This window comes from Rutilus rutilus (genome assembly GCF_951802725.1).
Source record: "Rutilus rutilus genome assembly, chromosome: 25".
In the NCBI taxonomy this organism is placed as follows: domain Eukaryota; kingdom Metazoa; phylum Chordata; class Actinopteri; order Cypriniformes; family Leuciscidae; genus Rutilus; species Rutilus rutilus.
The window spans coordinates 27,231,601-27,251,966 of record NC_140229.1 but is presented as its reverse complement, the minus strand read 5'-3'; the positions used below and the strand labels follow the sequence as shown (position 1 = coordinate 27,251,966).

The 20,366-nt window shown below is 41.2% G+C and overlaps 3 protein-coding genes across 11 annotated transcripts in view; 1 reads left to right on the top strand and 2 right to left on the bottom strand.

Moving 5' to 3' along the window:
• Positions 1-153: 153 nt before the first annotated feature.
• tex15 (testis expressed 15, meiosis and synapsis associated) lies at positions 154-9,939 on the bottom strand. 2 transcript variants are annotated; one of them, XM_084400943.1, is made up of 9 exons: positions 9,805-9,939; positions 8,618-8,756; positions 7,954-8,119; positions 7,611-7,845; positions 7,373-7,516; positions 7,122-7,284; positions 1,967-6,930; positions 1,243-1,289; positions 154-1,141 (listed from the first exon to the last, which is right to left on the bottom strand). In XM_084400943.1, exons 2-9 carry the CDS (start codon positions 8,730-8,732, stop codon positions 487-489), a joined length of 6,489 nt encoding a protein of 2,162 aa, XP_084257069.1. In that variant the 5' UTR covers positions 8,733-8,756; positions 9,805-9,939; the 3' UTR covers positions 154-486. The 2 variants fall into 2 exon arrangements, with proteins under 2 accessions (XP_084257069.1, XP_084257070.1); XM_084400944.1 differs by lacking the exon at positions 9,805-9,939 and adding an exon at positions 9,140-9,181.
• A 1,998-nt stretch (positions 9,940-11,937) lies between these two features.
• purg (purine-rich element binding protein G) lies at positions 11,938-15,936 on the bottom strand. The gene has a single exon (XM_084400328.1). The coding sequence runs from the start codon at positions 15,853-15,855 to the stop codon at positions 14,911-14,913; it is 945 nt and encodes a 314-aa protein (XP_084256454.1). The 5' UTR covers positions 15,856-15,936; the 3' UTR covers positions 11,938-14,910.
• Positions 15,909-20,366, top strand: part of wrn (WRN RecQ like helicase) — a 37,714-nt gene continuing 33,256 nt past the window's right edge. For 4 of the 8 annotated variants that reach the window (XM_084400324.1, XM_084400320.1, XM_084400322.1 and 1 more), the window contains exon 1: positions 16,149-16,328. In XM_084400324.1, the coding sequence (XP_084256450.1) occupies positions 16,169-16,328 (160 nt within the window). In that variant the 5' untranslated portion in view covers positions 16,149-16,168. Of the gene's footprint in view, positions 16,329-20,366 lie in introns of all 8 variants that reach the window. The other 4 variants (XM_084400319.1, XM_084400307.1, XM_084400318.1 and 1 more) reach the window with 3 other exon arrangements.

The window sequence follows — 20,366 nt, the reverse complement described above, 5'->3', positions numbered from 1 at the left end:
AGAATCATGAATAGTACAGTGTAGTGTAGCTATGTATCATGTTTCTGATGTGTAAGAGATCAGTACTGTACAGTTCTGTGAGTGTAAGAGTTTCTGATTATGCAGTGAGCTAACTGGCCAGTGTATTGCAGAACAGTTTGGCCACAAAGTGTGTAGAATTATCAAATCATTTCTTTATTTACGGTATATTGTTGTAGAATTTTTTTTTTTTTGGAATTGCAATAAATAAAGTAACTGAACTCTTTGTACAAAACACTGTTATATACAGTAGCCAACAAGGATGGTTTTACCTGAACATGTATGTTATATTATATAAAGTCACATTAAAGTACATTTGCTTAAAAGTACCAAGTGCATGTATGCATTAATAGGATTTTTAGTTGTAAGATGTAAAACCAGTTCTTTTTCATGTAATTTCCCTGTAAATAAAATTGTAAATACAACAAAAATGCATATACATGTGATTCTCTGGTATCTTGTAGTTCATCAGCCCATGGTGTTGGGATAATATCTAGTCTCAGGGTGAACGGCTGCAGTGGAGCCTGTGGTGTATGTTTGTCCGTTCAGAAGGAAGTATGGGTAATGAATGGCGGTAATCCTGCTGGGCACAGGCACATGTGTCAAAGAGTGAGGAGCAGGAGGAGGAACCACATTCACATTCAGAGGACAGTTGGCTACATTATAAGGTTGCGTCATGGCTAAACTTAACCGGTTCACTTGTTCTTGTGTGAGCACAGGACGATGTGCTGCAGTGTTATTTTGTCGATATTTAACACTATCAAACGCTGGATGTGTGACACGAGAATCTCCTCGTAAAGTTGCTGGGGGAGCCGAGATTAAAGGCCATTGCGCTCTTTGTACGTCTGCTAAAGATCTCCTCTCATCAGAGTGTGATAAAGTCACTCGTCTTTTAGACAGAAGATGAGGATTTATGTCTGAGTGTGCATGAGACGTGGAAGGTGCAGACATAGTCCAGTCCGCAGCCGTGCGTCCAACCTTTCCCCAATGGCCCGGGTCCACTCTGTGAGGAAGAGGGTAGTAAGGCCTCGGGATCCCAACGTGGGTTGCAGGAGTTGTTTGGAAATGGGGGTTCACACCTTTATTATGCATGTTACATTGTGTGACGGGTGGATGAGTTGCCCTGAGGACGTTGGAAACATTTATCAGCCACACATTTGTTAAAATAATGCAATATGCATTAAAAATAAACATTTGATATTAAAAATTAAAAATGTCTCCTACCTCCTTTTGGCCATGTTGTCAGCCACCTCTTTGTCAACATTTATACTCTAGATTATTCAAAAACATGTAAGCATTTAGAAAGATACACAATGTTTTTCTTTCAAATAGAATTCAATTTAACATCTCTATCATCCAAAAGCAACATCCTTACACTCTTAAAAATAAAGGCTCCAAAAGGTGGGTTTTTGCATTGATGCCATAGAAGAACCATGTTTGGTGTCAGTGATTTCAGTGATTCATTTTCTTAGTGTGAATAACATTTAAAAAAATCTAAAAACATTTTTCCACTTATGAACTTTTCCACTTTTGTGCAATGAAAAGGTTCAATGAATTTCAAAGGTTCTTAATGGAACCACAAATGCCAATAAAGAACTTTTACTTTTAAGAGTGTAAAGTCAAAGTAAATATCTCATATCTCAGTGTATTTCTATGTGAAAGAAGATATTCAACGAGAGAAAAGGACTTTATTCACTGGGAACTGAATGGAGAAAAATGGAGCCTTGATCTGGCTTATGTCGGGAGGCAGATCAAGTAAGAGTTTGCTAAAATAATGCATTATATGAGGAAAGGGGAAAGTAATTTCTGACAAAGTTATGACATTTTAATTAAGGACAACCAACCGAAACAATTATTTTTCTTTGGAATAACATGAACCTTGAATCATCCACACTATGAGCCTAACGTTTTGATTTCATGTTGTCTTTATATTTTAGCGAAATCTTACCTGTGCATCACTGGGTTGAGAGGACATCCATAACTGTAAACCTTTGCGTTTCCGTGCAGGATCACTCTTATGTCTCCTCTCTGCTCCATCCATGGACGGAGGAGGCTGTTCCACTTTATTCACGAGAGCAACACCTGACTCCGTCACCCCGAAAATAATCTGCGGGTTTGAATTCTTATATGTCTTGAGAGCCTCACTTGGTACACCATGACCCATGTCTTGCCACACGAGAACCTTAGAGGCGTCATAAAGAAGGTGTTCAATCCCAAACCATGATATTTTGCTAATCACTTCCTTGCAGGATTTCAAGAAAAGGGCTTTTTCTTGGAGATATCTGCATGCGATGGACAGATGCTCTGCTTTCCCCACATTAAATGTCCCAGGCAACTGATCTGATGGTGTTTCCACAAAAGTCATTATGACTTTATGGACCTTTTCCAGTCTTTCCAAATTGTCTCCAAAATTGATCATCGATGCAATGGGTACCGATAAAAAGAAGCTTTTAATATCGTGGGGATTCCTGAGAGCGGCCTCAGCCTCGAGGAGCTCACGCTTGCTCTTCAGATACATGTAGTAAGAAGCATCAGGTGCCGCATGGAGCTGTCGGTGCAACAAGGACACGGCACTGTAGTATTCCTGCAGTTTGCTGTAGCCCTCTTGTGCCAGGATATTTTGGAAAGACGCGAACAACGACGACTGCTGCTGAAAGCCAACCTCCCCCTTGTAGAGTTCTCCATAAAGAGAGGGATCGTACCAAAGCAAACTCCTAAATGTAGGTTTACCTCGCATGAAGTTAATTTTGTTTTCTACAAACTGCCAAGCTTCCATCATCATCTGCAACTCCAAGTAAGAGTTCACTGCTTCATACTTCAGGTCTACTTGTGCAGGTGGATGGTCCAAATATTGCTCTAAGATGAGGCATCTTGAAACGAAAGACTGGTCGAATGGCACTTTCTGATCTCGTTCAAAACTAGAGATGAAATGCTGCAACATGTTTTTGCATTTAGACTGCAAAGATCCCAGTTCGGTTAACGAGGTTGTCTCGTCAGCCAGTTTAAGAGTGTTTGAAATGTCACTGATGCTGTATTCATTGTCAGCGAATGTACTGCTTACATCGCCATCGTCAATGATTTCTATCGTGTTCAAATTCTCTTGACTCTTTCGCTCACATAAACTATCCAAATTCTCTGAGGGATTTTGTCGGCCAGATGTGCTCGCTCTTTGCATCTGGAACTGGGCATTGGGGGTGTTATTGATGGAGATCTCTGGGGAACCAGTGTTCAGGTCGTTCACTTGGACCAGAGGACTCGTATTATCTTTGACGGTGTCTAATGCACTGGTACTGTCAGGACTGACACTAATAACTGAGCTCCTTCTTGATCTTCTAGTGCGTTTGGTTTGAGAAGATCGTCTGCCTCTCTTAGACTCAACAGGCACTAGCAGGCAAACATCAGCTCCAGTTTGAGCATGTTCCCCTCGAGGAGCCCTCCTGGTTTGAACAGGGGTTTCAGTGCATTCACTGGGACAGTCTTGCGTAACAGCGTCGCACCCGGGAGGCATCAGGCAGGGAAGATTCACCATACAGTACTGGCCTTGTTCAAACAACTGCTGTTTATGTGCCGTGCTGTCAAGTGTTATCCACATCACTGGTCTTTCCTTCAGATCTTCATTCACTGCATCTTGTTTCTTGACAGTGGACTCAAATTTGGTCAAATAATCTCTTAGTTTAGAAATAAGATGGGTTTCTGGTGAGTTTGCATCATCTTTTTTGTTTGGCTCTGGCCTTGATAAATCACATTTGTCTTTGATTATGTGAGTACTTGGTGATTTGGTTGAACCAAGCGAATTGGTGTTGCTGCTCTTTATATTCTCTGAAGAAATCTCACATTGGCCATTCAACACTGGATCATCAACAGTAAGATCTACAACATTATTTGATGCACATTTCAAAGTCTCTAGACCACACTGCTTTGAATCTGATGTTGTGTCTGTATCAGTATTCAAAACACTGCTGCCATTAGATGTGTTGGTAGAAATTTCAAGACATGATTGGTTCATATTTGGGATATTTGCTGGCATGTCTTCTCTTGCTTGTACATTTCGAGAACTAGCATTTTGCTCACATTTGATAGTGTCTGTCTCAGCTGCATTATCGATAGTATCAATCACTTTGGCTCCTTGAGTCATGTTTGTCTGTTCAGTTGTATGACTGTTGTTTGTGTTGCTTGCAGTCATATCACTGCTGGCTTTTAATGCCTCATAATCACAAATACTCAAGCTCTCAGAAGCATCCACATTGTCATCTACTGATATTTTCATTGTGAAATCCTCATTGCTTAATGGATCCAATCTAGTCTCGGATGTGACTTTCTCCTCCTTGCGCTCTGTGATACTCCCATAATCTTTGCTCGTGATTTTCATTAAGGATATTTTGTTTTGACTTGAGATGTTTTTAGTTGTCCTAACTGGTTCTCTTTCATCCACCATTACTGAGATTAGGTCTGAAGTTAAATCTTTTGACTCCTTCCCAGTGTGGTCTGAATTGCTTTCACAGAGATCTTCTGAACATGGTTCTGTAGGATTTATTGCTTCCTCTTTGGCCTCAGGAATAGTGTTGAAACCTATGGATGGTGTCAGATCTTTGCTGATAACAGACATGGTTGGACAACACTGATCTTGGATTATACTTTTAAAAGCATTAGCTTCCTGACACTGTCTGTCATCATCAGCATCCGATGTGTGGGATGTTACTCTTAAATTAGAGTCCGGGGCTTGATCTTTTTCAGATGACTGTGACAGACTGTTTGAAGAGTCTGATGTTGCCTTGCTGTTTACTGTTTCTTTGGCACTCTTAGCTGACACAATTCTTCTGCAAAGATTCTTCTTTGCTTTCCAAAAATGTGTCCTCTTGAGATATTTGCTTCTCTTTAGAGAGTGAGCTAGTGATAAAACAGTGTGCTGTTTTCTGAGACATGCCTTCTTGATTCCTGGTCTGCTCAAGCTCTTGCTTTTACTGAACCTCTGAGCTAGTAGCTGTATTAGTTCGGCATTACAGGTTTCCGTTTCTTTGTGTCCTTCACCGCTGCACATTTGGGTCCCTGGGGTTTGTATCACTTTGTTGTTTCTTCCACTCAACTTCTTTTGAAGGCCTTTGATTTTTGAAAATCGTTCAGAGAGAGAAAGCATTTCTCTTTCATGGGCAGAAGCAGACGTTTCGTTGGCCTTTAGATTAACTAAGAGATGGCAATTTCTCGAGCAACTTGTGTCTAGGTTTGTTTCAGCTTTGCTGTGATCTTTGCCTACATCTGTTGGCATGGAAATGGTGTCTGCGGGTCTGCCCATAACTCTGGGTGTAAGGTAAGCCCTTGAGGAGAAAACATGTTTTTGATTTTTGCTTGGCAATAGCTGATCAAGTTGAAGTCTTTTGTACAGAGTTTCCAGCTGCACTGTTTCCATATCAAGCTCTGGAGATATTTCTGAGAGTTTGCAGCATTTTTCCTGTCTAAAAGAATCCATCTCTTGAACACTGCTGCAACTTTTCCCATCCCGCTTTTGCTTTACTGCCATGGCAGGACTGAGATTGCAGTTGTCTGATGCCCCGCAGCTAGAGACTTCGACACAGCTTGCAATTTCCATGATGTTGTTTGTATACACAAGGGATGATTTAGTGCTAAGTCTTTCATCCAAGTTAACCCCGGGAGCAGATCCATTGTCCTGCTCGTCCTGTCCTGCACTTCTGGAAAGCTCACACTCATTGCTGTGATTAAGCGTAGCTTCATTAGAGGGACTCGGGCGCTTGAGGTCAAACTGAACACTTTGTCTATCAGCGTTTTCATTGAGACTCAGTGACCCCAGCACCAACGATTGCTCTGAAAGTTTATCTGGAGACTGAATCAGACATCCACTGGGATCCTCCTGATGAGTCTCTGGTAGCATGTGATCCTGTCCCTTTATTTCTGTGCTGGGTTCTGGATGATCTGGATATTTGGACTCATGAATGCGTGTTGTGCTCCATTTATCCCCGTTAACAAAATCATTGTAATCTGACAAACTTGCTGCATCATGTGGTTGTGCTTGTTCGGACTGATTCTGTTCGTCTGTGTGTTTTGTCTGTAAAACATGATTTTCTTCGGGCTCACTTTGAGACAGACTGGAGGTCTCCTTTGTCTCATTGATTTTTTGAAAGAGTATGCCCTTTTTATACTTCTCGTAATAAACCTCATAGAAATGTATACGGTCAGCTAGTTCTTGCTTTTGCTCTGGTGACATGTTTTCTTGTGACCAGATTTTTTGATGTCTCTCTTCCTCATTCATCCTTAAGTATGCAGCATATTTCTGGAATTTCATTTTGAACAATTTCATTGAGGGCAGTGCTGGGATGGGCACACATTGATCATTCATTGAGGATTTTAAGGAACAACCATTTTCTCTTTGAACTTCCATCTGGTCAATGTTTGATGGCTCTTTTGAATCACACTTATTTCCATCAAATCCATAATTTGTCTCTTGGGTTTGACAGGCTCGTTGGCCGTTTATATGATCCCACGCTGCCTCGGCCTCTGAGCAGTTGGTCTGTCGGTTTGCTTCTTGTCTAGACAGACGCGGATCCCTGACCAAGCGTGAAGAATACACTATGGTGGAAATTTGGTCCAGTGGACTTTGAGGCATTTTGTCCCATTTACTGTCACGTCTTCCACGTGTGAATGCTTTCTTTCCCAGCGAGCTTTGGGAGAGAGCAGTGTGACCCGTAACTGGCGCTGAACTGCTGTCCTCGCTGGCAGGAGTCCGACACTGCTTCAGCTTGAGTGACTGAGTGTTTTGCATATCCGTCTTTTGAAATGGAGCTGGATTTTGAGGTGTATAATCCGTCTCTAAGCAGCCCGGCGTGCCAAAATGTTTGAATGTAATGGTGGCTGTGTTTCCTTTTCGTCTTCTCTCTGCCACAGTACAGGCTTTGAAACGATCTATTGCATTTTCAGTGGTAGAATAAACACACATGTTGTTGATTAAATAAACAGAAGCATAATTATGAGACACATTTCTACAAAGCCGTTTTGAAATCATGTATTATGAAAAGTGCTATACAACTAAGCTTGACATGATAATGATGATGCATGTATATGATGTGTTAATAAAGAGGTTTGTTGTATCTCACCATGCACTTGGCCGACAGGTAGCGCTGAAGGAGAGAGTTGTAGGTTTACAGGTACTGTCAGAATGGCACTGCTGGCAGGAACGAATGAAACTACGGCATACGGCAAACACTGCCTGGGTCTTTCACTGAGCTCCTGCTTTTCATTATAGTCAAATAGAAAAACCTAGAAAAACAATGTTTGATTAAGACTCCTGCTGATCTTTAGGTTCATTTGATTGGATCGTTTGCTATTCGGAGATTAATCAACTCACAGCAGAGCCGAGTACTTGCTGGTGAAGAGTGTCTCGATGGGACGCTGCATCTTTACACATGTGACAGTCAAAGCTCACTGTGGGATCCTGCGTTTTGTTCCAGTCCAAGCTTGGAGCAATTTTTTTCACCTTTCCATAAAAAACCTGAAGCCCCAAGCACAAAAATGTTCACAAATGTCCTTCCACAAGTAAGTGTCATTCCAAAATGTTTAGAGGGTACAAGAAACATTCAACTAACCTTGAAAATTAATAATTTATTTGCACTTAATGTACTGGTAGTTGACTTTAATGCCACGTCGACATGCTTAAACAGATAAACACCATGTGATGGCTTTCCCAAGGCATGCTGGACTGTGTTTCCAACCCGCAGGCCATGCTGATAAATCTGGGCCGCCATTTGATCCGATGCAGCTAAAAAACAGAAACTTTCCTCCATTTCTCTCCCGTGTCTTCCTTTGGCACGCATCTCTGCCCTGCAGTCAGCCGACGAGATCAGCAACATTCACTTTATGAACCGCACAGCTACAGTAACAGCAGAATCACTGAAGATGTTATTGCACGATGCAGTTTTATGTAATTACCTTTTTTCAGAGAACTTTTTAAAGAGCTCTTCATTGTGCACTAAACAAACATCTCTCCAGATCCATGCGTTTGCTCGGTCCTTCCTCGAGTCCAGGTTGGAGTCTCTCAGTTTTGTCTGAATGAGACCGTAATCGCGGCTCTCCTCTGAACAACGTTCCAGAAGAACTGACCCAAGAGAAGTCAAACAGCACTTATTAAAAACAGCAGATGAATTCAACATCAACTCTGGATTGTGACAGTACTATCATCCCAGCAAGCAATTTTGCGTTTAAAAGACGTCTAATAGCCGTCTAAACACCCCAGACGTCTAGGCTAAAACAAGGAAAGATTTGGGCTGTCAGTGAAAATTTAATAGACGTCTAAACCATAGACCACGAATAGACTAGTCATCAATTAGATAACAAAGAAATGAAATGAGTGAAGAAATGAATCCAAACACCTTGTAATCACTGTTTACTTTGCTAACATGATGGAATATCGTATATCTCGCAAGTTATTTTGGCAAAAACGGCATGTAACTCCAGTAAATTCAAGGTTATTTTGGCTAGAAGTGTGTTACTCATAGCCGGACTATATCGGGTGAGGGTGAAATGACGGCTATTGCTGGCTGACACAGTTTGCAATGCCATCACAGATATGGATTTTGTGAAAACCTAGTAAAACCTTCTCCAGAGGAGCGTTTCTTCCTGGGAATGGTGAAGTTCTTCAGGGTTGCTGTTAACGCTGAGTGCTGTGATCTGGAGCCCTCTACCGTCTCCTCACGCTGTCGTCTCTCCATGCTCGTTCACAGCTGATACTCACCCTGAAAAAGACAATATACCTTACTTAATCTGATGGTCAAAATGAGTCTGATGACTCTTTGCCCAGCGATATTCCCACTATAACAAGCTGTCACTCAAACAGTTAAAACTCGGAAACCTTAACAGCCGATTAGCTTTTTCACACACACAGTTGGTGTCTCGGGTGTTTAGATAACCAAATGCATACGGATTCAGGATCATTGGTGCAATCGTATAGCAATTGTGCTTTTAAGTGCATGTTCCTTAACCTGTTGTCCACTAGCACTGAAGCACACTTATCAGCACCCTGTAATCATTTACTCATTTACAGATCTGAAGACCAGCGTTACCGTACAGAGAACAGCCTTTATGTAGAATAATGTTTAGAGTTAAAACTAAATCTCACCAAATGCCATGGTAGCGAGAGCTTCCCTGTTGTCCAGATTATATGTACTGTATGCTAGTGCACTGCTCGCTAACGTGAACTTTGATTACTCTACATGCTGTTAAACAGCATGTAACAGCTCTCTGTTTGCTCTCTTTACCATGTGACTATACAACCATAAAACGCCATTGAGGTTTTATTTCAACATTGACCCTTTAAACAGACTAAGAAGATGCTATTTTAGGACAAGGAGGGGTCGCAGAAATCTTGTCTGAGAAAAAGAAATGCATCTTGGAAATGAATAACTCAACACACAACATAGTAAAACACATCAATGAAATGCAAACATTGACACAGGTATTTTAGCTTTTACATAAGCAGCTTTTAGACGTGGTCAGAACTGATATAACGGTTTAGGGAACGTTGCAGTTATGCAATGACAATCACATGGTTTCTAGAGAAGGCTGATTTTGCTAAAGTTGTATTATCAGTAGATTTAAAATTTCATGTTGGTTATTTTCACATGACAGTGTATGTGAAAACAGATATGAATATATATTAAATGTTTAATGCCTAGTAAACTAACACGTCTACACCATAACCGAGAAAACATACTGATACGTATCAATACTCTGATGAAAGATATCATCGTTTTGCTTTGTAAGATCAAAGTTTTAGGTACTTACCATCATGTAAAATGGCAGTTAAACATGCGTGACATGATCGAAGATGTCTTAGCAGGGAACTGTGCGAAGTTTGTCACTTCAGTTTGAGGAACATCAAGTGAGACATACCAAAAAGGAAATCGCTTGACCTCAAACGCTGAGCAGCAAAGCACAGGAAATTACCTAGTACTGTTAGCACTAACACCACGGGTTCTTCTTTAGTCCAACCACCAGTGAGCCTCCAGAAAATATCACACACACACAAGAGATCACAACGTCTGGTTCATTTGGCTTTGAGAATACTGTTGAGTTTTAGTATTATACTATTTGAGAAACTTCTCTTGATATATGGGTCAAGGGTCGCCACACAGAAAATAGAAAGAGACTAGCCAGCATATTCATGTAAAAGCCTTGCTTTTACAACGTGTAAAGATTCAAGATGACACTTGAATCTGAACAAAATGGGTGTTTCATCTCTCTCTTTTTTTGTTTTTTTTTGTTGAAGTACTTACACTTCCAACATATGTGCATTTCTCAGATGCATTTTGGATAGTTTATGCAAGAGAGGAAATGTTTTTAGTTGAGGGTGCTCACCAACTGACCATCGTTCTCAGAAAGAGAAGTCTCTATTTACAGCGTTTACGCCCATCATCTCACTCGCCGGTTTCTGTGCTTCCTTTTTTTTTGTGGGTTCTTGAGAATGATTCGAATCTCTGACAAGGTTCTTAAAATACTTACACATCCTATGAATGCAGCTCTGTAAAACAGATTAAGAACAATTACTTGATTAAATAACCAGTATTTCTGAAAGTAATCTGAGTAACCCACTTCTAGCCAAAATAACTTTGAATTTGGTCGTTTTTGCCAAAATAATTAGCAAGATGTATGATATGCCATCATATAAGCGAAGTCAACAGTGATTACAAGGTGTTTGGTTTCATGTCTTTGACATGCATTGATGACTAGTCTATTCTTGGTCTATGGTTTAGACGTCAAAATCTAGAGACAGCCCAAATCTTTCCTTGTTTTAGCCTAGACGTCTGGGCTGTGTTTGGACGGCTATTAGATTGCTTGCTGGGAGAGGTCAGGATCGGGCAGCTATCGGTGACCCTGAGTCAGAGGGATATTTCGTCCTGACACGAGTGTTAAGATTCACTCGCCAAATACAGCAATTAAAACTACAGGGCTGTATCCTGCACTGTTTGTACACATGTGTCCTCGTGACTCTTCAGAGACACTAAAACTTTTGTGTTTATGTACCAAAATATTAGTGTGCAAACAACTATACAGAAAATAAGTTATGAAGTCATTTTAATGGGGAAAAAGTTAAAAACGTCCCCGTTTTGCCAGCATATTCTTACAACAGTCAATAAAATATATTCCTGTTAGCCAGTGATATCTGATCAAAAGACACATTTTAAACATAAAAAAGTTGTACTTTATTAGATTGTCTGTGGAACTTTTACACACAAATATTAGGTAACTGTAAATAAGCATCACACATTTCAGCATGTACTTTGGTGAGGATATCCCCCAGGAGACACCTTGATTCACCCGCATGTTTATAAGCGCTGTTATTCACCGTAACGTCTGAGTATCAGACTGGGGTAGATGGGCTGCTCCCTGGTTGCATTCAACAGGGGAAAACACACCTTTCCTATGGCAACCGTAACGGGAAAACAACGGCCACCAACACACGGCTGGGACTCAGGATCACGAGCGCTCGGAAGAATGCATGACTTACAGTTATGCAAAACTGCTTGCGTTGAGAACGGGCATCGTGAGATTTAGGCCGGCGTCTGGCCTCGGGTTTGCTCCACTGTTTCCATTGTCATTCAACATGCATGCAGCTAGGGTCCAGTTCAGCACCTTTATTTGTTCTCTATAGCACCATTTTTTCATATATATACTGTCTATACTGTATATATACTGTAAGTTTGTTAGGACCCTACTGTTGGCATGCACATATGTCTATTTTAAACTTCATATTTCTCCAGATATGTATAATCCTACATATTTCACCCTTTTAAAAACATTACAAGGCAAATCAGGAATATTCATACTGTACCATACATGTTAGACAGAAACTAATACAGTACTCACATTAAAGAAAGTGCTACCAGACAGAACCATTTCTTTCTTGTTTTTGAGTCGTATAATATTCGAGGCTCTACAGGAGGACACACTACATTACGGTACACCAAAATATCTTGTACATATTTTTTTTTTGCCATCTTTTAAAATCATTTACCAAACACTAACACGTCTTAATTCCAACTGCAGATGATCAACACAAAAAAAAAAAAGAAAAAAAAAGGAACAACTGAAAAAAGCTTGTGAACAACCACTCTGTTTTCTTTTTTTGGACGTCACATCACCCACATAACTACCAAGAACAAATACAGAAGTTTATGCATTTCTGCTCCATATTTCCAGAACTAAAACATCTGACTTTTTGTGTTATTGTTCATTGTATTTGCGAGATTATTCGAAATACTCTTTCCCCGGTTCTTTTGTTTTCTTACATCATGCGTACAAAATGTTACGTTTTAGAGATGAAGGCAAACTACGTTGGAGCAACAATTTGTAACCCTAAAGTCAATCATTACAACCGCACCGTAATGATTTTAAGGCCTATGGGTTGAAAACGTGACTTCAGTACATGTAATGCATAACAGTCCCAATTTCATGATTTCAAGTGTTTAGAGTAACTCGGATATAGCTGCAATACAATAGCATTTTGAGATGGCCTTATAAATTGACATAGCTGTTTCCTCTAACACTAAAGGAAAGTAGTCTTCACGATAATTGCTTTTTTTTTTTAAAATGAAATCAGCTGTTTTATCAGGGTGATAAATTGTGTACACAAGCAATATTTGTATACCACCTATACATAAAGCAAGAAAAACATCATACGAACACTGCTCTCTTCTGGTCATGCATTGCACATACACGTATAACAAGCATACTTTACTCGTTTTCTTTGTTGGGAACAAACCTGTACTCAGATTTTTAAAGTGCACACGGTTCATCCATTTCGCATTAGCTTTTACACTGCTTCATAGGTAAAAGAGAACAACCTGCCGCTGCCATTGGGGGAGGGGGGTGGGGGCTGCCTCATCATTCCTGCCCTTTAAGTACAGTTAATCTGAATAGGCATTATGACCCACACTAGCAGATACTGCCTCCTATAGCAGCCCTTATTGTATTACATCTGTGTGCAGACAGTCATAGGAAAACAACCAGACGATGAGAACAATACAATCACAGACTGAGTACTTGGTGTCAGTGATAAGACACATCGCAACCGAAACAAACCCAGAAGTGCAGAGAGCAGACAGATGAATGCACTTCTGGAAGGCTGAGGTGTTGGTTTGGGAGCACGACTGTCACTCTTTCACACGGGGCACAGACGAAGGTCCTCTTGCAGTGGTGACGCAGGTGAAGCAGCTCAAAGTGCCGTTTGAATAAAGTGCTTCTGTAGGAGGTGTAGAGATGTATAGATCAGCGCCTTAACACTGACCCATAGAGCGTACCCATAATTCAGTCATATTCTGGTACAAGATAAATACTCTCTCTCACACACACACACACACACATGTACGAACAGAGAAAAAAAGGTATCAGGTAACAGCTGTTGATAGCTGAGACCTCAATAGAAGTGGCGAAACTAATTGCTTTTCTTGTCAGCTGGACAGTAATTACAGTACAAATAAACAGAAGCCAACTCACGTCAGACCTAAAACCACTGCAAATATTCCTTTAGTTGTGCTTCATCCAGAAAACAACTGCCTAGATGCACGAACGTCATGCCTCTAAATGCTACCGGCCCACAAAAAAAAAAGATTTGGTAAAGGCCACTATAGTTAACATACGCTTTTTTTGTGTTTTTCATAACAGCACACTACTGCTTGTTTTATATTCCACAGAGATTCAGTATGAAGAACACATACTGTGCATAGTACGCACAATTTCAGTGTAGTCTTTAAAACTGTAGCCTATGCCAAAATCTGCAAAACCATTTCCCACAATCCAACTGGGAACGATGGGGACGCAGCGGTTTGCTTGTAATTTGTTCATTTTATCATACGCCATTTAAAAAAGGAATGATTAATTATTAGTTATGCAGTAGAAAATATGTTTTAAACACAGCTATTGTTTTGAGCAGAATGACGTCATGTCAAATGCATTAAACCTTTTTTAGATCTGTGTAAATCCATAATGCAACACCTCACGTCACAACCCTCCAAACCAAGCTGAATTAAATGCGGCTCTTTTAAACCCATAATGCTCGCTTTGCTTTTGCACAGTTCTCGTTTGATCCCAGTGACAGGGACTGATGAAAATCATATATTGCACACCTATCAAGAGCGAATCTGAATTCGTCTAGTCAGAGAGATGGATTTTGCTGAAATCCACTATTTAAAGCCGTGTTTAAAAGCTTTTAAATCAAAAAACCTAATCTTTGTGTTCGTTCATCATTTCACTTCGATGCTCTATAGTTCAAGCACCTCTTGGGCATTTTTCATTAGGCTAGTGTGTAAATAATTCATCCAAATACAGTAAGTATTAAATGCACTTTTTGGTTTCTGATTTCAAATGGGGAAAGTATTGTTTGTGCAATGGCAAAGTGTAGCAGATCTTTTGATCATTGAAATGAAGTCAGACTTCAAGCTTCAAAAGACAAAAAAGCCTTCACTTTGGACCATGAAATACTCGGCACTTGATCTCGTGTGTATATCTCTGACATAAGTGCTTATGATTATTTGATTCTCAGCTTGGAGAAATTGCACAGCAGCCTCATTCACGTAAAGCCTGTGAAGGATGCAAAGAGACCAGATCCTAATGCTCTCATATGCACACACACACACACACACACACACACACACACACATACACACACACTGCAACCCCAGCAGATGCAAAGAGACCAGATCCTAATGCTCTCATATGCAAACAGACACACACACACACACACACACACACACTGAAACCCCAGCAGAGCCTGTCTGCACAGATCCTGTCCAGATTCACACATCAGCTGCAGCGATGGCCATGAATGGAGGGGTCCGGACGGGCCAGGTCCTCCAGAGGTACAGCTGGCACCGGAGAGGTCCGGAACAGTGCTCAATCCTCCGGTTCCTCCGTGTCTGTCCGCTTCTCTGTCTTGTGGCAGCTGAAGATGTGTCGCATCTCCTCCTCGTAGCGGGTGAAGTTCTCCCCGAAGCGCGCCCAGGCCTTCAGCGGCACGGTGATGGTGTTCCTGTAGGGCTGCCGGACCTCGCTGACCTTCAGAAACACGCCGAACCGGTTCGAGCCCACGTCGAAGTAGAAGCGCTTGTTGTCGACGCGGAAGGACGCGGCCTCGGGAAGCTCGGGAGACTCGTCGTGGTTCCGCGCGCACGCCCGCTCGGGCTCGTCGTCTCCGTACTCGTCGATGAGCTGCGAGAGCGCGTCGCGGAACTCGATGAGCCCCTGCGCGGGCAGCACGATGGTCTGCTCGATGCCCTGCCCGTAGTAGCCCATGCCTCCGTGCCCGCGGGTGACGGTCTGCCGGATGCGCAGGAACCGGCCGCGCTGGTTCTCCTTCAAGTCCAGGTAATACTTCCTGTTGTCGCGCTCGATAAACTCGCTCTTCAGCACCCGGTGCGTCTGCTCCTCTGACGCCGCGGAGCCGCTGGGAGACGCCGCTGGTTCTGCTGCTACTCTCCGGCGGGCCTGTCCGTTGCTCTGGTCCTCCGCCCGGCACCCGCGGAGCCCGATGTGCGCGTAGTAATCGATGAAGTCCGCCAGGCAGTAGCGCAGGGCGGGCGCCATGGCCATGGACAGGGTGAGTTTGCTCTTGCGGATGTTGTCGTGTCTCCCTCGGCCGATCCACACCTCGGCGATCTTCAGGAAGCGGCCGCGCGCGCTCTGCTTCACGTCCAGGTAGAACCGTTTCTTCTGGATGTCCACGCGCTTGGACGCGAGCTCCTGTATGTCCGACGCTTTGCTGCTCGCGTACTGCGGAGAGTATCCCGAAGTCATCCTGCCTCTGCCTCCGTCCCTCCGCTGACTGTCGGCCATACTCATGCACGGCTCTCCATCATCATCATCATCCTCATCCTCCTCTCTCCGCGCGCGGGGTTACAGCTCGAGCTCCGGCGCGTCTCCTCGACTGACCTGAAAACGGCGGCTCCGCGAACAGCTCATCGACTGCCTTTGTCCTGATGAGAGGTCAAGCGAAGCGCAGAGGCACGCACCGTTTGCACCATATTTTAAAAGCTCTTGTTTTTCGCCTCACCATCCATCTGACACATATTCCTGCCAGCTGGAGTGAGTGAGAGAGAGAGAGAGAGAGAGAGAGAGAGAGAGAGAGAGAGAGAGAGAGAGAGAGCGGATCTCTATGGAGGGCGCCGCTGCTGTAGTGCGAATGAACTCAATGACCCACTCACTCGCTCCCCCTCCCTCTTTCACACACAGGGGCGCGCGCGCGCTCCCGAGCGCAGCTCAGCTCAACGCGCATACCGCTTCTGCGCTCTACGACACGCGCTGTGCTGTGCACGGTAAAGTATGCAGCAATACATCAATAGTCCATACTACCAGATGTACGGTTTCTATGTAGGCCCATTTCAGTCACATGCAATAAATCATGCTTTTATAAATCACATCACATAAAAAGTCAAAAATATGCATTCTAATTCATAATTATGACATCAAAATTATGAAATAAAAAGGATTACACTGTAAAAAGTGGCTGGCAACCTCCAATTGTTACCTTAAAGGGGATCTATTATGCAAAATTCACTTTTATATGGTGTTTGAATATAAATGTGTGTTGGCAGTGTGTGTACACAACCACCTTATAATGGTAAATTCCACCAACTCCCCATAAATCATAAGCAGTGTCTCAGAACAAGCCTTTTGCAGATTCTAGCTTTTGTGACATCACATTGCTCAGGCCCACAACTGCTGACATACTCTGCCTTATTAGCATAGCTCCGCCCCTATGTATTTCACGTAATGCTGTATTCTTATTAAAGCTACTAAAGTTATTTAATCAAGAGCAGTGAGTGATTTTGTTTTTGTTTGATTCATATTAACAGCATATACTATCAGTAAGTACTGTATATTACGCTGCTTTAATACACAGATCTAATATACACATGCGATTTCTTTACTTGCTGTTTACGTTCACAGACATAACTGACTGTTTATGTGAATATTCTTGTATGTATTTGATAGTTTAAGCGCAATAAGACGTGAAAGAGAGCTTAGTTTAATACACACCGGACGCTCCGTCTGACATCCAGCTTTCTGTGCGTGTGATTCAGATGTGTGGCTCAGAAAACCATATATCAGAGGTTTAGACTGATATGATTTTAAAACGCATGCAGATAATAAACTTTCATGATGATGAAGAACTGCGTGACCGCGATAGAGATGATAATCAGAGCCAAACAGATGTTTTAGTTTTTGGCAGAGTATGCGAGGCACGAGCTGTACAGGCTCCGCCCTCTTCTGGAAAGGGGGCGGGAAGCAGCAGCTCATTTGCATTTTAAGATGCACGAAAACAGCGTGTTTTTCCTTCCACTCAGAAATGATCTGTAGGGTATTTTGAGCTGAAACTTCACAGACACATTATGGGGACACCTGAGATTATATTACATCTTGTAAAAAGGAGCATAATAGGTCCCCTTTAATGAGCTATTTCTACCTGATTTAACCCATATAAATTCATTTTGATGGTATAAATTCATGCATTTAGGTTGATGCAGTGGTGTTAAATAATATTTTTGACTTTGATAAAACTAGATAATTTAAATTAAATAATTAAAATGTCCAGTTTTTAGGTTATTATTGTTTACAGTCATAATTTAGACTTTTTATCTCATAATTTCATAATAAAGACATGTCTCTTTTGTTATGAAAATAAAGTTGTTAGGGGGAAAAACTCTGGGCCTACCAGGAATTTCACTTGGCCCACTTAACATCTCAAAGCTGGAGCTGGGCCTGGTTATCAGAACATTTTTCAATAAAATTGTTTGTTTTGTTGTATAAAAATGACTAACGTGATTGACTAATGAATTATAATCTTACCCCTGGTTTCACAGACAAGGTTTAAGCCTAGCTCCAGACTAAAATGGATAACATTGACATATATAAACATATTGACATATATTATTAAAATATATAAAATATGTTTTGTCTCAAGATGCACATGCTTATAAAAGCTGCTTAAACCTAAGACCTAAGACCTAATCCTGGCTTAATCTAAGCCCTGTCTGTGAAACCAGGTCTTAGTGTACGATTAGCATTAGCCAGCACTTGTTCTTCAAGCAGGAGGAGCTGGAGGACATTTTCTGAATGAAACCAATCCACAATCCTGACTTGTGATGCAGCCTGAATCCTAATCACACCATGTTTGTTAATTTGGCCAGAGGAGATCTGGTCTCCCGACTGAGCCTGGGTTCTCCCAAGGGTTTTTCTCCACTCTGCCACTGATGGGGTTTGGGTTCTTGCCACCGTGAACTGAGCTGGGCGATGACATCACTGTTTTCTGCAGAGCTGCTTTATTGATGAATTGAACTAATTTCATAATTGATGATCTTTTTCATGCAGTTATCGAACTGAACTGAATCAACACTGAACTGAACTCTTTACAGCAGAACTGAGCTCTGTTTGCATCATTGATCATTATTTTGCTGTTTGAAACGATCTGGGCTGCGTTTCCCAAAAGCATTGATCAACCAAAGTTGATCATAGAACAATCGCCACCAATGGTCTCTACGATCTTAGGCTGACGTATTGTAAGCCCTGTATTGTATAAAGCAGTGTCAGACATTACTCCTAACAAAGTAAACTAATTAATAGCTGATTTAACATCAGAAGGAGTCTATACGTTTAGATTGTTTAAAATCTTTTTGACTTCTATATGGTTTATGCAGCATCAGAAGGAGTTTATGAGTATATAGAAAGTCCAAGATCAGGAACTCTTGGGCCAGAAATATGTTCAGCAGGTCAGATGTGAACGACTGTCTGGCTGATATAACGTCACAAGAAGTCTGTATAGAGTCAGTTACACTTCAACAGTGTAATTAGATTATTGTATGAATTACTCTCTCTAATAAGCATTGCACTATAATGAAATGGTACATTTATATAGCGCTTTACACCCGAAGTGCTTTACAATCACACCTCGACTTCGACCAGTTAAACAATACAAGGGTGGACATTAAACTGCTCTTTTTTTAATTACTTAGTAATGCATTGCACTCAGCACTAAATAAAGGCGACTCGGAAGCAACGCTGTTTTGATGCTGCTGTGACTGTGTATATACATGCAAATAGCCAATGATATCTGATCCCGCTCCGTTCCCAGGTTTAACCCTGTGCATTATTCAGTTGTTTTACTTCAAACATGAGAAACATTCTCAATCTTTGCATTAAAGTATTTTGAGAGAGTTCACGTCATATCTGAAGAACTGTAATGAAGAGCTTTGAACTCTTATTACCTTGTAAACCTGGAATTTTGGCACTGACATATTTTAAGATATCTCAGTGCAAGAGACTTCAGTTCAGAATATAGGCCAACATGCATTTAGTCTGGGACTAGCTTAAGCCTTGTCTGTGAAACCGGGGGAAGAAGTTTTGGAAACATTCATGATATTTTATTTAAATTATCCTAATGATATTTGTATCATTCTATTATTTTAAATAAAATATTCACACAGTATGACATGATGCAGACAAAAAAGAGAGAGTTTTCACTTGTGTCCTATACTGAATTTGAGTCAGCAGTCTATGTTTAAGTTTTCACATATCCGATAGCCTATAGGCCAATGTGTCAGGAGCACTAAAGCTTTTAAAACGCATACACACAACAGAGATTTTCAGTGAGTTTAATATGCATTTCCAAATGTATCTTCTTATCGAGAATTATGATGCCCTATTAATTTGTCATTATAGCCTATATTAAGTGTTACGCATTGTAACTAAACTACAGTATGATGAACCATGCTAGTTCCATAAAGACCGTGTTCACTTCACACACAGATGCTTGACTTCACTGTAAAAAGTGGTCAGGTGACTTACTTTTTTTTTTTTTTTGTAAACCGGCTTAAAATTATTACTTAAATAAACGTAATACTTAGGCTAATTGAAAAAAAATAAGTTATGTGAACTTGACAATTCCACAATAATTTTTTCGATTAAACATGAAGGTTATTTACGTAACAATTTTAATGCAATGGGTTTCCTTGTTTTTGTGATTTTTTTTTTTGTTAAATCAACTGATAACTTTTTTACAGTGTTGTTCCTTCATTGATATTAAAGGGATAGTTCACCCAAAAATGAAAATTCTGTCATCATTTACTCACCCTCAACTTGTTCCAAATCTGTATGAGTTTCTTTGTTCTGCTGAACACAAAAGAAGATATTTGGAAGAATGTTTGTAACCAAACCATCTCAGTATATATTTTTTCCTACTATGGAAGTCAATGGGGACCGAGATCTGTTGATTACAAACATTCTTCCAAATATCTTCCTTTGTGTTCAGCAGAACAAAGAAACTCATACAGATTTGGAACAACTTGAGGGTGAGT

Bases quoted from the DNA above. Each gene is read 5' to 3' on its own strand.
- tex15 (XM_084400943.1), bottom strand. From the start codon at position 8,732: ATGGAGAGACGACAGCGTGAGGAGACGGTAGAGGGCTCCAGATCACAG. The intron at 7,517-7,610 runs GTTAGTTGAATG...TTGGGGCTTCAG, and splicing joins ATAAATTATTAATTTTCAAG to GTTTTTTATGGAAAGGTGAA. The intron at 1,290-1,966 runs GTAAGATTTCGC...TGAATAATCTAG, and splicing joins CTCAACCCAGTGATGCACAG to AGTATAAATGTTGACAAAGA.
- purg (XM_084400328.1), bottom strand. From the start codon at position 15,855: ATGAGTATGGCCGACAGTCAGCGGAGGGACGGAGGCAGAGGCAGGATG.